This window comes from Taudactylus pleione, unplaced genomic scaffold (genome assembly GCF_031769625.1).
Source record: "Taudactylus pleione unplaced genomic scaffold, aTauple2 ptg000256l, whole genome shotgun sequence".
NCBI lineage: Eukaryota > Metazoa > Chordata > Amphibia > Anura > Myobatrachidae > Taudactylus > Taudactylus pleione.
In genome coordinates, this window is record NW_028284658.1 from 15,415,655 (window position 1) to 15,438,600 (window position 22,946).

General features: G+C 43.9%; 1 protein-coding gene across 1 annotated transcript in view; it reads right to left on the reverse strand.

Moving 5' to 3' along the window:
- LOC148514971 (fer-1-like protein 4) overlaps nucleotides 1-22,281 on the reverse strand; it is a 168,509-nt gene extending 146,228 nt beyond the window's left edge. Inside the window, exons 1-4 of the mRNA XM_088480678.1 lie at nucleotides 22,121-22,281; nucleotides 5,707-5,762; nucleotides 4,164-4,252; nucleotides 1,615-1,714 (exon numbers count right to left, since the gene is read on the reverse strand). Coding sequence (XP_088336804.1) covers nucleotides 1,615-1,714; nucleotides 4,164-4,252; nucleotides 5,707-5,762; nucleotides 22,121-22,199 — 324 coding nt within the window. The 5' untranslated portion in view covers nucleotides 22,200-22,281. The remainder of the gene's footprint in view (nucleotides 1-1,614; nucleotides 1,715-4,163; nucleotides 4,253-5,706; nucleotides 5,763-22,120) is intronic.
- Nucleotides 22,282-22,946: the final 665 nt, after the last annotated feature.

Here is a 22,946-nt window from a genome sequence, read left to right on the forward strand (position 1 = left end):
AAACCAATTGTATTGTGTAGTATAAATGACAATTTGGAGGAATATTTCCAAGTCTTGGTTAACTCGTTGGTTTGCCTTTTAGATTAAGAATGGTATGCGGAGGAAAAGTGGCGCCGGATATGTAAAGCCTTATATGGAGATCTCCAGAACTTTGCCATGAACTGCTCAGTGAGTAGTGAGAGATTCTATGGTTGCAGTGGCTAGTATTTAATTGCAGTTCATAATTTGATGGAGGTAGTCTGATTCAGAATCTTCAGACGTATCTATGGAATGGTATAGAGCAGGTATTCAGCTTACAGTTCCTATGACCTAGCCGGAAGACAATAAATAAGATAAAATTGGAGACAAAGACCAGTGAGCCTGACAGGTGTTCATGCACCGACACATTTGTAGAGCAGGTTTTTGTGATTTATTTAAGTAGTCAATTGAAAACCAGCTAGGTACATCCACTCCTCAAGAACCAATCACTATATCAAGACTTCCATGTCCCCGATGGAGTTTTTCTTGGTTTGGGAAAAACTTTTTGGCAGAGAAACCACAAGGATGAAGTTTCTCATCAGTTGACCTCTAAGAGGTATATTTACTAAAGTGAGGGTTTATAGAAGTGGAGATCTTGCACATAGCTACCAATCAGATTTTAGCTATTATCTTCTAGAAGGTGCTAGATAAATGATAAGCAGAATCAGGTTGCTATGGGCAACATCTCAGCAGTCTGTTCAAAGCGGTGGTTGACATTTGGTGAAAGCTGCAAGCTGGGTACAGCTCGTGGACCAGCGGCCATTTGAATTTGAAAGCGCCCTCGGCAAGGAGCGTCATGGCTGGCTCCGCCCATGGCATCTGACGTCAGAGCCACTGGGCAGAAAAGTCAGTTCACAGGCGGTGGGCAGAGGATGCAGACATCGCGGACTCGCGGGAAGAGCTCCGGCAGCCGCAGAAGACGCCAGGCTCAAGACAGTGCTCAGGTGGCTGTCCCACTGGCCAGGACAGGCAAGCGGCAGAAGAATGCGGCTGATGACCGGAAGGTAGGCATAAAAATTAATCCCTCCCTAGACCATAGGTTGTCGGGCACTAGGCCCACGGGATCATTAGGCCTGTGGCACTGCTGGGCCGTTTATTCCCTTGCCCTGAGCGAAAAACCTCGTAGTTACTCCCTTGCCGTCTAAGAAGTCTTTTACAAATGCTCACACTTTTCACTTTACTAAATATTGGCAAATTACATATCTAGCTTTATCTAGCTAAAATGCTGGAGAGAAGCTAATTTTATTTTTTATAAATAGACCCCTTCATTTTTATTTTATCAGTTGGAGATAGGCTATTAGAAATGTAAATGAATAACTTGTAAAACTACTCCTGAGCTTCAGGGCTTGACCTTTTACTTTAATGGTTTTTTCTGACATACTTTCGCCTCCTATTGAACTCTCAAATATTTATTTTGTGCTGTATGATCTCTAAAGAAAATAACCTAATCTGCACGCTTTGTATTAGGAAGTGTAGACACGAAAGGGTATATTTACTAAAGTGAGGGTTTATAGAAGTGGAGGTGTTGCCCATAGCAACCGATCAGATTCCACTTCTATAAAGCCACACATTAGTAAATATATCCCCAAGTATTACCCCAGTGATGCTGTAGTTTTTGTCCACCAGGGCTTCTGTGAGGATGAGTCGGCCGCTGCTTGGGAGATGTTGAAGGCTGATTATTAATTTCCCCAGTAACCTAAAACAGAAACAGAAGAACAGGTGTGTCAGAGAGACAAGTGATGGTGTCTGCCTAGGAACCAAACAAAGAGATCCTGGAAGACAGATACAAATGGCATACTAAATCCTATATGATATGTATATGGCATTGTAATAGAACTGCTACTGCTGCATAGTTTTTTGTGTTTACATTTTGCTAGGTAAACTGTGTAATAAATGTGTATTTATATACTAATATGTGGTACGGACATCATTTATATTTGATATTAAATACCATTACTTATATTTGAAAGAGAATTAAGCATAGAAAATGATGAAAATTAGTGCCTGTCCCTTTTGTAATTTGTGCAATTTAAGGTTTATTTCATACCAAAAACATTTATTACATAAAACATGTTTTGTTGCTATTTGTTGACACAGCCTGCAGCAGTCTCTTCCAAGCTTATTCTAAAGTTTCACCCTCCTCGATTTCTTGCAAGGGACGTGATTCAAAGTAAACTTTATGTAAACTTTGGAGGAGAAGATGAAGAGTAGTGTGTTAGGTGAACTCTATATTAATAATAATCATTGCATGATAACAAAAGAGACTAGTGAGCTCATTCATTAATTATCAGGTTTTAGATGCAATACTTATAATTACTTATCGCAACAATAAGAAATTACAAATTGCCAACATTTACCAATATTCACACTCAGGGACAGGGGCTCCGATAACCCGTCCCTGCGATATGTTAAAGAAAAGTGATTGCTAGTGTGATCAACTTTCAGCTTTTGGGCCAATCACACTACTGTGCATGTGTGGTCTAATGGTTGTGACTATGCCAGCATGTGCGAATGGACAGTGATAAATATTCCCCTAAGAGCAGGTAGTATACCAGTTTGTGGAGACTGCTCCAAGAATTTCTCTTATGACAACAAGACATTTCAAACCATTTGTATTAGTCCCTTTATATAGGGATTACACTTTGTGTGTTTGTGCAGAATTATTGTCTCTCTGTACTGCAAGTACAGCAATTAGGAAAAATAAATGTTTATGTTTAACTCTGTAAGAGTAGAAATGTGAGGGTGGTTCAATAAGTAAGGTAACAAGGCCTCTCGCGTATGTAATGTTCTCTATTTCATTCTAATTTCCCACCAGGCCAGAGCAGGTAGACCACTGCTTCCCCTCACGCCCATTAGACTGTGCCTTATATCAGTCATACTGTCCCAACATCAGTTATAAGATGGTGGGGCTGGTGGAAACATAGTCAAACAGTGAGGTGCGTAGTGTTATCAGATTTCTGCGTCTAAAGGGCACATCAGCAGCTGGAGTTTATCGCTAACTTGTGGATTTGTACGGTGATAACATCATGTCATGAAAACAGGCTTGGGTTTGGTGCAATGCCTTTGATAACGGCAGGACAGACGTACAAGATGAGCAGCGATCCGGCCGGCCAAGCACGTCCACCACAGATGACAATTTGTGCTACATTTAAGGTCTGATTACTGAGGACAGACACATTCCAGTTAGTGATATTGCTGACAAACAGAACATCTCAGTGGGTACTGTGCACAACATAATTCATGAGCAACTGAGGTACAGAAAAAAGTGTTTACGCTGGGTACCGAAGCAACTCACAGTAGTTCACAAAACCAATAGGATGGGATTGTCTCTCATGCCTCATGCCCTTGATGCGGTAACATGAGGAGGGAGTGCAGTTCTTGCAGCGCATTGTTGCATGTGATGAAACGTGGGTGTATCATATGACACTGGAGACAAAGCAAGCATCCATGACATGGAAACACGCATCCTCCCCACCTTTAAAGAAATTCAAAACAACTCTATCAGTTTCTGGGACCACAAGGGCGTGCTTCTTATTGATTTTCTCAGATGTACTAAGCTCTGGAAAGTGATAAATTGGGGAGTGATAAACACAGCCTATAACATGACAGTTAGGAGCTGAGTGGCTGGTAGTTTATCACTTTCCAGAGCATATTACATCTCCTCCCAAGGGAGATACTGTGAATGCTGACCGCTATTGTGACACATTGAACCACTTGCGGAGGGCAAATTGTCGAAAACAACCGGTGTTGCTGCAACCAGGCGTCGTATTGCTGCACGATAACGCCAGGCCAAATGCATTTGTGAGTTATTACGGCTCTACCATTGGGAGGTACTGGACCATCCTCCCTACAGCCCTGACCTGTCACTGAGTGATTTGATTTCTATCTCTTTGGACCATTGAAGAAGGACCTGGGTGAAGTTTAGCAAGCCGTCCTGTCCTGGCTTCGGGCGCTTGACACTGATTTCTACTATGTCGGAATAGATGCCTTGGTGTACCATTGGAACAAATGCTTAGGGAACAATGTGGATAGAAAACCTGAACCCAGGCCATAATAATGATGTATATGTATGAGTTAAATAAATTTACGTACTGAGAGGTCTTGTTACCGTATTAATTGAACCACCCTCGTATTAGAATATTTACCTGTTGGTGAAAACTTTGCTACAGTTGTAAACTTTAATAGTTAGCACCTCGTCAGATACCACTCTCCCGTAATGCGGCCATCTAAAATGCTGTATAGAAATACAACCAGAATTCATAAGTGCTTGTGTTAAAGTAATGTACTTTTGAATTATAGGAAATTCATTATTTTCATGGACAGTAACAAGTATGCAATGAGGATTGTAGACAGAGTCACTTTTGAGTTCAAAGTAATCTACCAATCCAATAATACTGTCTGTCTGGTTAATCTTAACAAAATTGTTTGAAATTGTAAATTACTGCTCAAATTGCCCAGTTGATAAGATGATCTAAATATATAGTTTTTAATTTTCATGATGTGTCTGGCTAAAAACAAATGTTTGGATCTCAAATGCTCCTATAGGAGCTGTCCTTTACACATAAAGGACTTCCCGGTTTATGACCCGGGAGTCCTTCTGCTCATGCGCGAGCCGAGGGGAAGGGATCCTATTGGATCCCTCTCTTGGAAAGCTGCTGCGAGAAGCCTATAGAATTCTATTAGGCAATGCCATCTATATATATATATATATATATATATATATATATATATATATATCTATATAAAATATTATATGGGTTTCAAAACAACTTTTACAGGTTACTTGGACTTCAAAAACATTTTGATGTATTCTTATTATTATTAGTAGTACTTGTATTATTATTATTACTATTATTATTATTATTATTATTATTATTATGTGGTGTAGTATACAGTTATGTGCAATTGTAAGAATGTAAGCTATATAGGGTGTACTTTTCCTTTAACTGCAGTTCCTTTAACTGGTAGCTGTACACAGTAAAGTTACACAGTGAAATTATAGAACTTCCTTGACAGTGGAAGGAATGTGACTGGAGGCTATTTTAGTTTAACTAGGTATCATTCCTGACCTACCCACTAGGCAAATAAACCAATATAACATGAATAAGACATCACAATGCAGAGTTAGAAGACTAAACTAGTTGAAAAAGTGATTTACTTGGCAGGAAGCCAACCTTTCACCCTATGTGTATGAAAATCCTTTTATTATAGCTGAGCCTGAAATAAAATATATTAGTTTGCAAAGTACATAAATATGTAGTTAATAATAAAAAACAATAATACTAATATTATAAAAAGTAATGTGTCATAATTCTGCTTTTTCCCCATTATCGCATGTTTTTTTGTAATTGTAGTCCACTGTGCTGTGTTCAAGCACATAGGAACTAGACTGGATCATTGTTCCCTACAAATAACTACAACACAGTACACATGGAGTACAGTATACATGCTGCATGCACCACTATTGTTTTTGGTCTGCTCACTTTGCGGTGAATGTCATTAGCATTGTCTGGCCTTTTTTTCATATGGATTTTCATACAAATCAGTACATTTCTATTTTTGAATGCATCTGACAGTAGTCTCATACATTTTAACCACATATGTAGGTAGTCTAAAGCAAGTCTGGTTTACTTTTATTAGCTCTAATAAAAAAAGATTTTTGATAAATAGCAGTAACAAAAGACTCACCTCACTGAAATCAGCAACAGGTCCTGTGTTGACTTTTTTGGTCTTATGTGTAAAACCTTCAGGAGAAAAGAAAATGCAGAACAATTGTCCATCAACAGTTATTATCCCATTGTGCTATACAAATGGAAATGATCACAATACAGCAACTGAAGAGGCGAGTGGATGAAGGTGTTATGTAACAATTTCTGAAAAATTACTTTTTTTAATGGATAAAGGTGTTGTGACCTAGGGATCATAGTAACAATGTTATTTTAGATGCTGGTAGTCTATTTACTGATTTATTTTGGTGCATTGTGATGCATATAACCTTAGTGGTGAAATGAGTACTGCTTAGCTGTGGTGTATGTGGTTTGGAATAATCACACTGATCACTTGGCAATGTGAGGATAAGCAGCAGCTGTACAGTACCTCTCAGCACATGCACATAACATAAAAAATGACAGTTGGCACAAGATACATAGGGTCTATTTACTAAGCTTTGTTAGGTGTTAAAGTGAAGGTTGATAAGGTACCAGCCAATCGGCTCCTAAATGTCATGTCACAGGCTGTGTTTGAAAAATGGCAGTTAGGAGCTGATTGGCTGGTACCTTATCACCGTTCACTTTATCTCCTAACCAGGGCCGCCATCAGGGGGGGACGGCTGGGCCTAAAGTCCCGGGCAGAAAGGGGGCCCGTGTGGCGCCGCCTGCGAGTCAATCTGAGCTCGCGGACCGGCAGCCAATCAGGAGCTCCTGACTGGCTGCTGGTCCGCGAGCTCCAATTAAATTGCGTCTGGCACCGCATTGGATTTGTCACTCACTGTTACCCGGGCCTCTCAGAGTCAGCGCGCGGTGTGCCTGGAGAAGGAGCCGCTGCCCGGCAACTGCCAGACAGTGTGGAGAGGCCAGGCCAGCCAGGAAGAGTACAGCCGGGGGGGAGAGGGAGGACCAGTAGCACCTGGGTGGAGAAGATGTCTGCATCCGCAGCTGCACAATGGGGAAGGTATAGAGCTCAGATGTGCAGGAGAGGCTGCAGGGGATCCCACTTCCCATCCAGTTATTCCCATGGTAGAGACATCAGGTACAGAGACCACTGCTCTCCCACCCTCACCCTGCTCTCCCACCCTCACCCTGCTCTCATCACAGGCCAAACTTTGAAAAAAAAATAATTACATTTAGACTGGTTTATGCACCAGTAATGCCCCACCCACATTATCCATAGCAATACCAAATTCCTCCTTAAGCTGCATATCCACTAGCATATAGTGGAATGACAGTACGATTACAACATTGTAATCGTACAGTTGTTCCTCTTCCCCTGTAGTGCCTACACTGAACGATATGTCATTCAGTGTAGGCACCCTCCCTTATCCCTGAACATGGTCAATCCATCATTATCGGCAGATTGACCAGCATGTTCAGGCGATGATTGATGTCGAAAACGACCAGTGGGAGCGCGCATCGCTGGTCGTTTTCAACATTTTCATGCTTAATTCATGCACAATTAATGAGTGATTGAACGATAACGATATCGTTATCGTTCAATCGCTCATTTTAATAGGCAAGTGGATATGCGGCTTTAGAAGGTTCTATAAATCTCCACCTTAGTCCTTTCACTGGCATATTACTACTATGTGGTGACACAGTATATGACTCATTGGGTTCAACTCAATGAGTGAGTTTACAAGAGCAAGTTTGTTTCATGAAATTCACATACAGTACATCACATCACACAAAATCCCACCCTCCCCTCCCCAATGCCAATTTGCAGTACTTGTAGAGAGGCTGCTCAAAAAGCAACCTGGGAGAAGAGCATGAAAAAGTGAGGAAACCATCTGGGGCCCTAAAAAATTGGCAACTGAGATAGGACCATACAGAAGGTTGTTAGTGGCCATAAGGAAAGTACAGGAGTACTTAATGCAGTTTTTATTAATGGCTGAAAATTGACAGCAAGCACATGTTTTTTCAGCAAATTAAAATCTTTCCAGCATTTTAGGGTACAGAAAAATGTCTGTGTAGTAATTGTTCAGTGTTTTATAAGTTTGTAAAAAGTTAGAATAAACCCTTTTTCCTCTCATATGTAAGTCCAAAAATCCCTCTCCCTTCGATACAACATCTCCATGCACCTGGTCTTCAACCATTCACCCTCCAGCTGCTGTGGATCTACACATCCCAGCATGCCCTGCCACAGTTTTAGCATGCTGTTATATCAAAACGGTGGCAGGGCATGCTGGGATGTGTAGTTCCACAGCAGTTGGAGGGCCAAAGGTTGAAGACCCAATTTTAACCCATTAAGCTTTTTAGAGAAATTCACCTGAAAACTGACATGCCTTTATTGGCGAAATTATGCAACTTAGGGCCTGATTCAGACCCACTCGCGAGCGGCTGTCCGCTCGCAAGTGGGTCGATGTTATGGACTGAGCATGCGCACGACGGAGGGAGCTCCGTCGTGCGCATGCGCCAGACGCGACGAGCGAAGGAAAGTCCTTCGCTCGTTGTGTCCGATCAAAGGGGGCGTGCTGTCAATTTTGATTGACAGCACGCCCCCTTTGGTGGGCGTGCCGGGGGCGTGCCTCCCTGACGGGGGCGTTCCCACGGGAACGCCTCCCGTCAGAAGCCGGCCCACTGACATCACTAGTGATGTCAGTGGGAGTGATTTTGGCTCTGATAGAGCCCAAAATCACTCCGGAGCTTGCGGTTGAAAACCTCAACCGCAGGCTCCGGCTCACAAATTCGATGGTCGCGATGGTCTCGACCATCGCGACCATCACAATGCACGCTCGTATAGCCTGTGGGTGGTGACCCACAGCTATACGAGCGTCCAGGAGGACGCTCCATGAAAATGGAGCCCGGCCCTCATTCAGAGCGTGCGCTCTGCTCAGAGCGTACGGCTCTGAATGAGGGCCTTAATTCCCTCCAAGTCCTTATTCATTGGGAGGGATGTACCAGAGTTTCTGTACAGTGTTCCAACAATTTTACCTAAAGATAGAGATTTTTCCTACCTTTTTACCTGTGCGTGTGTGGGGGGGTGGGGGTTGGCTGTGCTACTAAGTGAGTGTCATATCCTTATCTTGATAATTATGTACAGTGCAATGCTTTATGAAAACATAAGTACGGCTATAGCCTTTTAAAAAGTACATTATTCACAATAAAATATGCTTGTCTAATAAAACAACAGGAGGTGCAACAATTGTCTTGAAACAATACGGAAATACTGTGGTATTTTTCCTTTTTTTTATTATGATTTCCTGGGTCAGAAATAAGATATTCGTTTAATGTTTAAATACACCTGTCATTCACATTAAAAATTATATTCTGTAGGTGTTTAAATACTGGGAGACGCTGGTGGAAACTCCATCATTGCGACCCCCACCCTCCTCTGGTCAATGTTGTTGTTTGCCACATGGGGGTACAAGGAGCAGGGCCACAGTGATGCGATTCACAAGAAATCACATATTCATGTCCCCATCGGCCGCCCGTTTCACTGGCTAAGTTAGCAGACTGGGGAGCTCTCCTATTCTTTCAGTAGTATAGGGCAGCTCCTCAAGATGTATCAGTCTCCCGGACATTCCGGGACAGTAGGCATCCATATGAAACACGTATTTTTAGTTCTATTTTTTAGGTTTACAGTGGCAGATACTGTATCATCTTTTTTTACCAGCTGAAATATTTGGCTACTGCTGACAATAGGGGCTTACAGCAACAGAGAGTAGAGAAAGCAATGACTAAATAATATATACTTATGAACCTACACACATTTGAGGAAGCCATATTGTGGTCTGATGATGATCTAATGTTTATTAAAAAGCTGACTATGAAATCACTGGGAACTGTCTGAGTCACACCAATGCACACAGTTTGCACCATTTACACATGTGCAGCCTGGTGATTGATTGAACACTAATGCTGCACACACACGTAAAGATTTTCTGTCCAACCATCCAACTAGTTGATTGGTTGGAAAGAAAATCTGGTAACATATGGGAGTAACTGATGATCAGCAATTTGCTCCTAAATGCCAGAAAACAAATGAAAATGGACGTCAGACAAGTTTGTTAAATGTTTGATCTAAACAATTTGTTCAAACAACAGTTTTTGTCCATTTTCCGACGTTTGGGAGCAAATTGCTGATTGTCATTTGCTTTCATACCTTACCAGATTTTCATTACAAACAATCAACTAGTCGGATGGTTGGATAGAAAATCTTGACGTGTGTACCCAGCTTAAGGACTAAACCTGAATATACTCAAAGCGGTGGTGGATTTCTCACTAGGCACGAGCCTAGGGTTGCCGCTAGCCGGGTAAATCCATTTTGGTCATTAAGCAGAGTTTCAGCTGCAGAGAGCTCTCGGAAAAGTCAGCTGAGGGAAAAAGTCCGATCAAGTGCAAAGCGTGGGAGTCACCTGAGGACTAAATGAGTGTGCAACAGGTGGTCCCATGTCCAGCTGACACCTTCCACCCCAGTAGCACTGTCCATTTACACAGACACCCGCTGTTTACATGTGTTTCACCTTCCAGGCAAAATTAACAAATAATCATGTTAAATTAATAATTAAAACAATGAAATGGGTGGTGGGGATAATATTATGCCTAGAGGTAGTACAACCCCTAAATCTGCCCCTACTGATAAGAAATGGACACTTACAGGTGGTCACTAATATTTTCCTATGCATCAGACCTCTGCCAGAGGAGCAGGCACTGGTTTACACACCAACAAGCACTCTACTCTGCCCTTTGTAATTTCCCATATTTGTATTTTTTTATAGTGACAAACTACTCCACTGTTTCATATCCTTTCAACAGTTCACATGGGAAAACCAGGCCACCTACACATACCCCACACAAATCCTTCCAACCACGGCCTGAGCAGGCATGGCTCCACCCACAAATGTATCAATCCACTTGGCAGGATTGATAAACAAAATTATTGTACTACAAAGGGAGAATTCAATTAGACGTGGACCTTACTGCGTGTTCCATCTTTGTGGAGAGAAAAAGGAAGACTCTTTGTTCCGTGCACTAACGTGTTTGGATTGAAAAAATTAAAATGTTACTTTTCTTAGTATTAGACTAAAATATTGGTACACAATGTATTATATATAACAAACAACATTTAACTATACAGATAAATACAGAATAATATAAATTCCTTTCAGGAAAGAAACAGAGCTTTAATAGACAAAGATTAGATACAGCGAGTAAAATAAGTATTGAACACATTAACAGTTTTCTCAGTAAATATATTTGTAATGGGGCTATTGTAATGAAATTTTCACCAAATGTCAGCAACAACTCATGCAATACACACATGCAAAGAAATCAAACCATAGATGTCCATAAATTAAGTTGTGTGTAATAATGCGAAATGACAGAGGGAAAAAGTATTGAACACGCTTACTGAAATTTATTTAATTCTTTGTACAAAAGCCTTTGTTGGCAATGACAGCTTCAAGACGCCTCCTGTATGGAGAAACTAGTCGCATGCATTGCTCAGGTGTGATTTTGGCCCATTCCTCCACACAATCTTCAAATCTTGAAGGTTCCGTGAGCCTCTTCTATGAACTCTGATCTTTACTTTTTTCCATAAATTTTCAATTGGATTCAAGTCGGGTGATTGGCTGGGCCATTCTAGCAGCTTTATTTTTTTTCCCCGAAACCAATTGAGAATGTCCTTTGCTGTGCGTTTGGGATCATTGTCTTGCTGAAATATCCACACTCGTTTCATCTTCAGCATCCTGGTAGATGGCAGCAGATTTTTATCAAGAATGTCACGGTACATTTTTCCATTCATCCTTCCTTTAATCATATGAAGCATGCCAGTACCGTATGCTGAAAAACAGCCCCACACCATGATGTTCCCACCTCCAAACTTTACTGTTGGTATGGTGTCTTTGGGGTGATGTGCAGTACCATTTCTCCTCCAAACATGGTGTGTATTATGGCATCCAAAGAGTTCAATTTTGGTCTCACCTGACCAGACTATATTCTCCCAGTATTTCACAGGCTTGTCCAAATGTTGTGCAGCAAACTTTAAACAAGCTTCAACATGCTTTTTATTCAGCAATGGAGTCTTGCGTGGTAAGCATGCATACAGGCTATGACGGTTGAGTTCAATACTTATTGTTTTCTTTGAAACAATTGTACCTGCCAATTCCAGGTTTTTTCTGAAGCTCTCCACAAGTGGTCCTTGACTCTTGGAATACTCTTCTGATAATTTGTTTCACTCCTCTGTCAGAAATCTTGTGAGGAGCACCTGGTCATGGCAAGTTTATGGTGAAATTATGTTCTTTCCACTTCTGGATTATGGCCCCAACAGTGCTTGCTGGAACATTCAGAAGTTTAGAACTCCTTCTGTAACCAATGCCATCAGTATGTTTTGCAACAATAAGGTTGCGAAGGTCTTGAGGGAGCTCTTTGCTTTTACCCATCATGAGAGGTTTCTTGTGACACCTTGGTAATGAGACACCTTTTTATAGGCCATCAGTTGGGACTGAACCAGCTTATATTAATTTGCACTGCCAAGGGGCAGGATTGCTTTCTAATTACTGATAGATTTCAGTCTTGGCTTTCCCTGCCATTTTGCACCTCCCTTTCTTCATGTGTGCAATACTTTTTCCCTGTGTCAATTCACATTATTACACATAACTTAATTTATGGACATCTATGGTTTGCATGTGTGGATTGCATGGGCTGTTGCTGATATTTGGTGAACATTTCATTACAATAGCCCCATTACAAATATATTTACTGAGACAAATGTTGATGTGTTCAACACTTGTCTTACCTGCTGTATTTCATAGTATTCCTATATTCGTCTGGTATAATAAAGCTATTTTAATAGAAATTAAGTCCACATAGAGATACACAAATTCTTAAACCAGATTAATACTTCATAATTATATCTCTTAGCAGATGATTATATTCAGGATCAAGCGGTTCACACAGATTTGCACCATCAATTAATTAGCCTTTTATCTGAAAACCAAAAAAGTATCCAAAATTAAGCCAGAACACAAATTGGAACAATTTAGATGTGCCCCTAGAAAACAGAAAATATTCTATACAGTCTCATTAGTGGTACAGCTCGATGTTGTTAGACTGTACCCACACTGCTGTGGATGAATTATAATCCTGCAAGGATAAATAGTTTTGTAGCAGACGACTATAGGAATACTATGAAATATATATCCTTTGTCTATTAAAGCTCTGTTTCTTTCCTGAAAGGAATTTATATTATTCTGTACTTACCGGTACAGTTAAATGTTGTTTGATATATATAATACGATGTGTACCAATATTTTAGTCTAAAACTAATAAAAGTAAATTATAGTATTCCTATTTGGGGCACACACGGACCTAAATGTGATATTAGTATAATTGTAATACCATATATTTGGGATCTTATAATAAAATAAAATATAACTTTTATAGATTAATTAAAAAAGTAGCGAAATATGAAATAAGACAAATACACCACATAATATAATAAAAAGTAATTAAAATTCTCCTACTAATACCAGTCTAATATCAATGTGCCATTATATTCTGCGGCTAGTATATAATATAATATTATCCTGTAGAGGGTCCTCTTATCAGGATTTATATCAGCAGTGGCGGTTCTAGGGGTGGGCTAACAGGGCAGTCGCTCTGGGATTCGGCCCCTAGAGGGCGCCACTGAGTCCCCAGAAGGTAAATAAAAAAAAAATCCCATAATAAAAAAAAACAGCGCCGGTCTCCCCCGCGTTGCTGGATGCCTGCTGATATTTGTTATCAACGGGCACCCCGCTCCCTCCCTGCAAAGGCAGCCGAAGCTCACTCCAGAGCTCTGGCTCCCGCAAAGAGCACTATGGGAGGGACGTCATGACGTCTCTCCCATAGATCCGTGGTGCAGCCGTGGTCGGACCGGACGGCAGCGGACGCAGGAGCGGGGCCTAAGGTAAGTATTGTGTTTGTATTTTTTATTTTTCAGAAGAGAGGCATGGGGGCATTACCACTGGGGGCATGTCTATAAGGGGGCATTACTACTGGGGGCATGTCTATAAGGGGGCATTACTACTCGGGGCATGTCTATAAGGGGCATTACTACTGGGGACATGTATATAGGGGGGCATTACTACTGGGAGCATGTCTATAAGGAGCATTACTACTGAGGCAGTCTATAAGGGGGCATTACTACTGGGGCATGTCTATAAGGGGTATTACTACTGGGGGCATGTCTATAAGGGGCATTACTACTGGGGCCATGTCTATAAGGGGCATTACTACTGGGAGCATGTCTATAAAGGGGCATTACTACTGGGGGCATGTCTATAAGGGGGCATGTCTATAAGGGGCATTACTACTGGGGACATGTCTATAGGGGGGCATTACTACTGGGAGCATGTCTATAAAGGGGCATTACTACTGGGGGCATGTCTATAAGGGGGCATGTCTATAAGGGGGCAGCGGACGCAGGAGCGGGGCCTAAGGTAAGTATTGTGTTTGTATTTTTTATTTTTCAGAAGAGAGGCATGGGGGCATGTCTATAAGGGGGCATTACTACTGGGGGCATTACTACTGGGGGCATGTCTATAAGGGGCATTACTACTGGGGACATGTCTATAGGGGGTCATTACTACTGGGAGCATGTCTATAAGGGGCATTACTACTGGGGCATGTCTATAAGGGGGCATTACTACTGGGGGCATGTCTATAAGGGGTATTACTACTGGGGGCATGTCTATAAGGGGCATTACTACAAGTGGCATTACTACTGGGGGCATGTCTATAAGGGGCATTACTACTGGGAGCATGTCTATAAAGGGGCATTACTACTGGGGGCATGTCTATAAGGGGCATTACTACTGGGAGCATGTCTATAAAGGGGCATTACTACTGGGGGCATGTCTATAAGGGGGCATGTCTATAAGGGGCATTACTACTGGGGACATGTCTATAGGGGGGCATTACTACTGGGAGCATGTCTATAAAGGGGCATTACTACTGGGGGCATGTCTATAAGGGGGCAACGGACGCAGGAGCGGGGCCTAAGGTAAGTATTGTGTTTGTATTTTTTATTTTTCAGAAGAGAGGCATGGGGGCATTACCACTGGGGGCATGTCTATAAGGGGGCATTACTACTGGGGGCATGTCTATAAGGGGGCATTACTACTGGGGACATGTCTATAGGGGGGCATTACTACTGGGAGCATGTCTATAAGGGGCATTACTACTGGGGCATGTCTATAAGGGGGCATTACTACTGGGGGCATGTCTATAAGGGGTATTACTACTGGGGGCATGTCTATAAGGGGCATTACTACAAAGGGCATTACTACTGGGGGCATGTCTATAAGGGGCATTACTACTGGGGGCATGTCTATAGGGGGGCATTACTACTGGGAGCATGTCTATAAAGGGGCATTACTACTGGGGGCATGTCTATAAGGGGTATTACTACTGGGGGCATGTCTATAAGGGGCATTACTACAAGGGGCATTACTACTGGGGGCATGTCTATAAGGGGGCTTTACTACTGGGGGCATGTCTATAAGGGGCATTACTACTGGGGGCATGTCTATAGGGGGGCATTACTACTGGGAGCATGTCTATAAGGGGGCATTTCTACTGGGGACATGTCTATAAGGGGGCATTACTACTGGGGACATGTCTATAAGGGGGCATTCCTACTGGGGGCACTACTATAGGGGGCATTCCAACTTTGGGCACTACTATAGGGGGCATTCCTACTGTGGGCACTACTATAGGGGGCATTATTACTGGGGCACTACTAATGTGGGCACTCCTATAGGGGGCACTACTACTGTGGGCATTGTATTAGGGGCACTACTACTCAGTACTCTGGGCCTTGTGTATAAGGGGCACTAATTTGGGCATTGTGTAAAATGGGCACCACTGTGTGTCATAACATGAATAAGGGACTAATGTGTGGCATAATTTGAATTGGGGATACTGTATTGTAAAGGGAATTACTGCATGTGGCATAATGTGCTATACAGGGCATTACTGCATGTGGCATAATGTGTTATACAGGGCATTACTGCATGTGGCATAATGGGTTATAAAAGCCAGTACTGCATGAGGCATAATGTGTTATACAGGGCATTACTGTGTGTGGCATAATGTGTTATACAGGGCATTACTGAGTGTGGCATAATGTGTTATACAGGGCATTACTGCGTGTGGCATAATGTGTTTATAAAGGGCATTACTGCATGCGGCATAATGTGTTATACAGGGCATTACTGCGTGTGGCATAATGTGTTATACAGGGCATTACTGCGTGTGGCATAATGTGTTTATAAAGGGCATTACTGCATGTGGCATAATGTATTTATAAAGGGCATTACTGCACATGGCAATTATTTGCCACGAGCTTGGGGAAAGCCCAGCACCTTCATAAGTGCTGGGCACGCTCCACAGTGTGATGAATTGGGGGTGTTCCGCAAGGACACGCCCCCTTTCCAAAAGCGCATGTGCTTTCAGCGCGTGTAGAGAAACGTCATCTACAAAAAGTTGTTGTTTTTTTGGCGGAGTTTTGGCGCAACTGTGAACTTTCGCCCTGAAATCCACAATGTCTAGAACCGGCCCTGTATACCAGGCAGTCATTATGATCACTATATTCATAGATCATATGTTCATCTATATAATAGTTGGTCTATAAATAGCTGGTAAATGAAAAGAACTGTATCACCCAGGATACTGTGATCCTTACGTGTGTGGAAAAAATTGGTTATCTACAAGAGTTAAACCGCTGTTGAGTCACTTGAGAAAATATCCAGCTTTAATATAACATTTTTTTTTACTACAAATACGTTTTAAGAGTGCCCCCAACAAAGAGTCTTTTTTCTCTCTCTACAAATTTGTATGCACTTCAATGGCGTAACTAGGGCAGGGCGAGCGGGGCACGTGCCCTGGGCGCCGTGGGACAGGGGTGCAGCGCCGTCGGCCACAGTACTGGCCTTTCCTAGTCAGCCAGTGTAATGCCGACCGCAGTGAGTGTGGTCAGCACTACACATTTACACAGGACCGGCACTAGGCTTCCCAGCGCCGGTCCTGTGCTGCACAGCTGAGTCCCTTCCCTCCCCCTGAGCGCTTGCCCAATAATGCCAGGAGGAGGGTGGCAGGTGGGCTTATGCTGTGCATAACACACACATCGCCGCCAGCGCTGAACGACGATGTGTGTGTTAATCAGCAGCCAATGAGAGTCAGACAGACTCTTATTGGCTGCTGCAGCTCCCACTGCAAGAGCCGGCTCCCTTCCAACTCCTGTAGTGGCCGGTAATGGGAGAGACGTCATGAAGTCATGACATCTCTCCCATAATGCAGAGGACGCCAGCCCGGGAGCTTGGTGTGCTGACGGTGGCGGGAGCTGGAGCATGGATTCAGGTAAGTATTTTTCTTTTACTTATTGTTTAATTTCAGTGTGTATTTGTCGGGGGGGCACTTATACTGGGGGCACTGCATCGGGGGGTGGGACTATTACTGAGGAGGGAACTACTACTGGGGGCACTGCTTCGGGGTTGGGACCACTACTGGGGACTACTACTGGGGGCACTGAATTGGGGGGGGCCACTACTGGGGGGGCACGGCTCATGCTGTGCATAACACACACATCGCTGCCACCGCTGGCGACGATGTGTGTGTTAATCAGCAGCCAATGAGAGTCAGACAGACTCTCATTAGCTGCTGCTGCTGCTGCACACACATCTCCGCCAGTGTTGGCGGTGATGTGTGTGTTAATCAGCAGCCAATGAGAGTCAGACAGACTCTCATTAGCTGCTGCTGCTGCTGCACACACATCTCCGCCAGTGTTGGCGGTGATGTGTGTGTTAAACAGCAACCAATGAGAGTCAGATAGACTCTTATTGACTGCTGCAGCTCCCACTGCAAGAGCCGGCTCCCTTCCGACTCCTGCAGTGGGTAATGGGAGAGACGTCATGACGTCTCTCCCATAATGCAGAGCACGCCAGCCGGACGGCGGCGGGAGCCGGAGCGTGGATTCAGGTAAGTATTTTTCTTTTATTTATTGTTTAATTTCAGTGTGTATTTGTCGGGGGGGGGGCACTTATACTGGGGGCACTGCATCGGGGGTTGGGACTATTACTGAGGAGGGGACTACTACTGGGGGCACTGCTTCGGGGGGAGACCAATACTGGGGACAACTACTGGGGGGTTACTACTGGGGGCTCTGAATTGGGGGGGACCACTACTGGGGGGAGGACCACTGCTGGGGGGGACTACTACTGGGGGCACTGCATCAAGGGGGACTCCTACTGGGGCACTATATAAGGGGCTTTCTACAGGGGGCACTGAAAAGGGAGAACCACTACAGGGGCACTGCATAGGGGGAATAACTACTGGGGGCCTGCATAAGGGGGACACTACTGGGGGCACTGTATAAGGGGCACTACTGGGGGCCTGCATAAGGGGGGATCACTCCTGGGGGCACTGTATAAAGGGCACTGCATATGGGGGATCACTACTGGGGGCACTGCATCGGGGGTTGGGACTATTACTAAGGAGGGATCTACTACTGGGGGCACTGCTTCGGGGGGGAACCACTACTGGGGACTACTACTACGTGGGATACTACTGGGGGCACTGAATTGGGGGGGGACCACTGCTTGGGGGGACTACTGCTGGGGGCACTGCATCAAGGGGGACTCCTACTGGGGCACTATATAAGGGGCTTACTACAGGGGGCACTGCACAGGGGGTACCACTACAGGGGGCACTGAAAAGGGAGAACCACTACAGGGGGCACTGCATAGGGGGGATAACTACTGGGGGCCTGCATAAGGGGGACGAAATCAGGCCCACAGGCTTTTTCTTAATTTTTATCTAGAAAACAAAATGTAGGTCCTTTATATGTACAAAGCATGATGATGCTTTTTATTAATCCAGGGGACCAGGATAAATAATCTGATTTATTACACTAAAGCCAACAGGCATCACAGCAGTTATTCTTATGCTGCTATGTGAAACAGCAGGATTAAAGGGCAATTATCTCTTGTGCATCTCATTTAAATTATAGTTGGAAATGGACTCACTTAGATTGTTGCACATATTACTACACAGCCTATGGAAGAGACAGCAAAGCTCCGTGGTCAGTCACAAATTTAATTTGTGGCTTCTGAACAACTGCACTGAGGGCCTGATTCAGACCTGCTCGCGAGCGCTGAGCGCTCGCAAGCGAGTCGATGGTGCCCAAGTGCGCATGCGCACGATGGAGGCGGCTCCGTCGTGCGCATGCGCGAGACCCGGATAACGACGGCCAAGCCGTCGTTAAGGGTCTCGCACCAAAGGGGGCGTGCTGTCGAAAGTGATTGACAGCACGCCCCCTTTCGTGGGCGTGGCTGTCCAGACGGAGGCGTTCTGATAGAGCCAAAAGCACTCCTGGGCTTACGGAAGCGAGACCCTACCGCAGGGTCTCGTCGCAAGCCCGATGGTCGTGATGGTCTTGACCATCACGACCATTATTTTGCCCGCTCACTATAGCTGTGGGTGGTCACCCACAGCTATGAGAGCGGCCGGGAGGCCGCTCCAAAAAGGAGCAGGGACGGCCTGATTCAGAGCGTGCGCTCTGTCAGAGTGTCCGGCTCTGAATCAGGGCCTGAGTGAATGTTTTGTAATCTTGGTGAATAATCTCATACAGATGTTATTATGGAATCGGTATGAATTACCGCCAGACGTAAGTCCGGCAGTTCAAATCCCAACAGCGACAGGCCAACATGGCTGAAAATCCCGATCGTCCCAAGGTAAGTATTAACTAACCTAACCTCCCTCCCCTAACCCTCCTTAGGGGTGCCTAACCCTAATCCCCCCTCTAAGAGCCTAAGCTGTTTGCAGCTGTGGCTGTTTGCAGCTGGGGTTAAATGCACCAAGTGTTTAATCACAAAGTGTGCTAACATAACAGTTAATCAAACAGTTGAACAAACATTGACCAACATCTAAGGTAATTTCAGATTAAGAAACTAATTGCTTTAAAATTTGTCTAAAAATAACAAACCTAAAACTCACCATGTATTACACATTTCTTTTTATCAACACCCTCCTTTGTATTTTCTCTAAGGATATAACATCCCTAACTCTCCCTGCATCTCACCTCTCTGGGCACTTTGCAGCCCTATTGAGTCACTCACCTCCTCTAAAAACTTATGAGCTTTCTTTTCATCAAAAATCGACTATTACAGCCTCATTGTGTCACTATAAAAAACTTTTACACACCTACAACTATATCTAATTCTCCATCCTTCTGCTTTTATTATCTGGGGCCATATCACCAAATCCAGGCCCCACACACATACAGCGGATTTACTATGAAATAAATATCCTGCAAACCTTCCATGTCTCCCATCACCCTACAAATCAATAAATGTGCCTTATAGAATTCACACTTGATCACAACTTATTATTTTACATCTGAACATCTCTTTACAATAACTACTTTCACCAATTTCTACATTTACCTGAGACTGCTGGTTCACACGTTAACCAAACTCTCTAAATAGCCCTTGATGAAGTGGCTTCAGCGACCCGTCAAACTTCACATAAACTGAAATAACAACCGTGGCTTTCCACAGACACCTACAAAAACTGCCTCTTAAAGTAGAATGTCAGTGGCGTAAATCTTAATTGAAATGACTTCCACACATACTGTAAAATAGGAATCCACCCATCTGTCATCCTAACCCTCTGTCCCATGCTCACTGTCTACCCCATCTGTGTCACCCCTGTCTGTTTGCCCATCCCCTCTAGAATGTAAGCTCTCACAAGCAGGGCCCTCTTTCCTCTTGTGCTTATCCTTTCTTTACTTATATTATCTGCTCTATACTCAAAAGCACCTAACCCGTGACTTTTGCCATCCTGCTACTGTTGCAGTAATGTTTATATACCATGTACTTGTCTTTCATTGTCTTAAACTGTATGACACTGTTTTCTTGTTCTGCTCAACTGTTTATGTACTGTGTTTATGTACTATGTAAGGCACTGCGGAACCCTTGTGGCACCATATAAATAAAGGATAATAATAATAAACCTAACCCCCCCTTCCCCGCCGCCTAAACCTAAGTCCCCCGGGGGGGTGCCTCACCCCAAGTCCCCCCTGGGAGCCCTAAACCTAACCCTCCTGCGGCTGTCCGCAATGGCGCCCGGCATCACTTCGATTGGGATGCCGGGCGCCGGTCTCCCAGCGTCGGTAAAATGACAGGCGTCTAGATTTAGACGGCTGTTATTTAACCCTCGCCGGGATAAAGCAGTCGGGAAGCCGGTTGTCGGGATTATGTCCGTCGGCTTCCCGACTGCATACCGTTATTGTAGTGTTGGTCAGATAGTGTTATATAGGCCTGATTCAGTGTTGTATGGTATTGCACAGCCACACGGAAGCAGATGTGCAATTCCTTGTAATTAATATGCTAATGCAGCAGGAGGAGGTGTCTGGTGTAAATATACACCTCCTGACCACATTGCAGATCCGATTGCTGCATCCTGAAATGCAGCATCTGATCTTCTGCGAGACCATTGGCAATCTTAGTAACCCTGAGGTTACGCAGATTGCCTCTTGCAGCCCCGTAGCCAAGGCCAGTAAGTCTGTGTCAGAAGATGCAGACCCTGGCCTCGGCACTCCAAGAATATGAGGACGACGCCCCCGTTTTCTGGAACGGAGGCTGGCCCTGCCCGCACCCTAGCCCCAAACAGCCGCAGCCTGTCAATCTGTGGCTTGGGGAAACTGCGAGCGATCTCACAAACGGAGATCTGACCATGAGGAGAACAGATCCTATACATAATAATAATAATATGCAGGTCTCTCAGAATCGTTGTACAAAAACCATCGGGCAACGCCAGGGACTGCATCGACCGATGCAGATTCCTGGCCTCGCAAGCTGGCCAGCCAGAGTAAGCTGAGGCTTTCTCAGCTTGGCAGTGGCCCGGCGGCATCCAACATCATGACCATCGACCACTGGGATTTTTTCCTAGGACCCTTTTCCACTGAGCCTTGATCCGGGTTGACATGGCAATAACCCGGGTTTTTGCAGCAGTGGAAAAGGGGTATTAATCATAACTTCAGTAAATGACCATGTTACTGTTTTGTTGTGCTCCTACTAGTTGTTTATGTTTGCTATAAAATAATACAGTACATATGTCAATATATGTTGTTAAATACAATATACCATATTGTTACACTATAAAATACACCAAAAACTGTAAAATAATATATTTTTAAAAAAGACATAAAATATATAAAAAAATGTTGTTTGGTGATTATTGCACTGATTACCAAGAGGTAAGAAACATTTTCCTGATACACATTTGAATAATCCAAACACAATAAAGTTTTATAGATTGTAAGTAAATATACTTAAAAAAATCTTCCTCTCAAAAATGGAAAGTACTAAGATATAACCAACATCTAAAAGTTGAATACAAACGCTTACCTCTAAAAGTCAGGGCTGCCTGTCTCTCATGCTTCCCTGGGAGATTGGTCACCCTCTTCAGGCTGACGCTTAGAGCCATGGTATCCTGGCTTTGGTTATATCACACAGAAGTCCAGAGTACCATTTATGTGGGAATGATTGCAATACAGAAGGGGTACAGTGTGTTGCTGCTACCTGCTCTGTTCTCCCACCCCAAGCAGTTATGTCTTGACCGCATACTGGCTCTGCAAGTTCCTCATAACACTGTATACCTGCAGAGCAGGTTTCACACGCCTCATTCATTCACACCTCCTCAAATTGTTTCCTTAAGCACACAGATCAGCAGGGACACAGCATCATATATGAAGCCTTATCACATTGGTGCAGGCTATAAACATCTGTATACAAATCCTCTCCTGATAATTTTGATTAAAAAGAAGATACATATTCCTTCACTGATGATCTCAGCTGAGCTTGCTGGTTTCTGTGCTGTAAAAGAGAAATAAGGACTGTGGGCCTGATTCAGAGCCGCTCGTAAGCGGCCGCTCGTTCGCTCCGAGCGATGTTCGCACATCTGCGCATGTGTATGGGTTTTAGTACGCATGCGCGAACCAGTCAGTGCGGTCGAAATTCGTGTGCTCGCAAAATTGCGAGTGCCTGCTAATTTGAGTGACAGGATGAGGCGTTTGTGGGTGGTAACGGGAAGGTGCTTGAAAACGGGGAGTGGAGATCCGAACGCAGGCGTGCCAAAAGGTCAAAACGGGCGTTTTAAGGGTGTGCATAATTAACAAAGCAGCGTCATCGACCACGTCAGTTGGGTGTCTTTTAGCCAGAACTGCTCGCATGA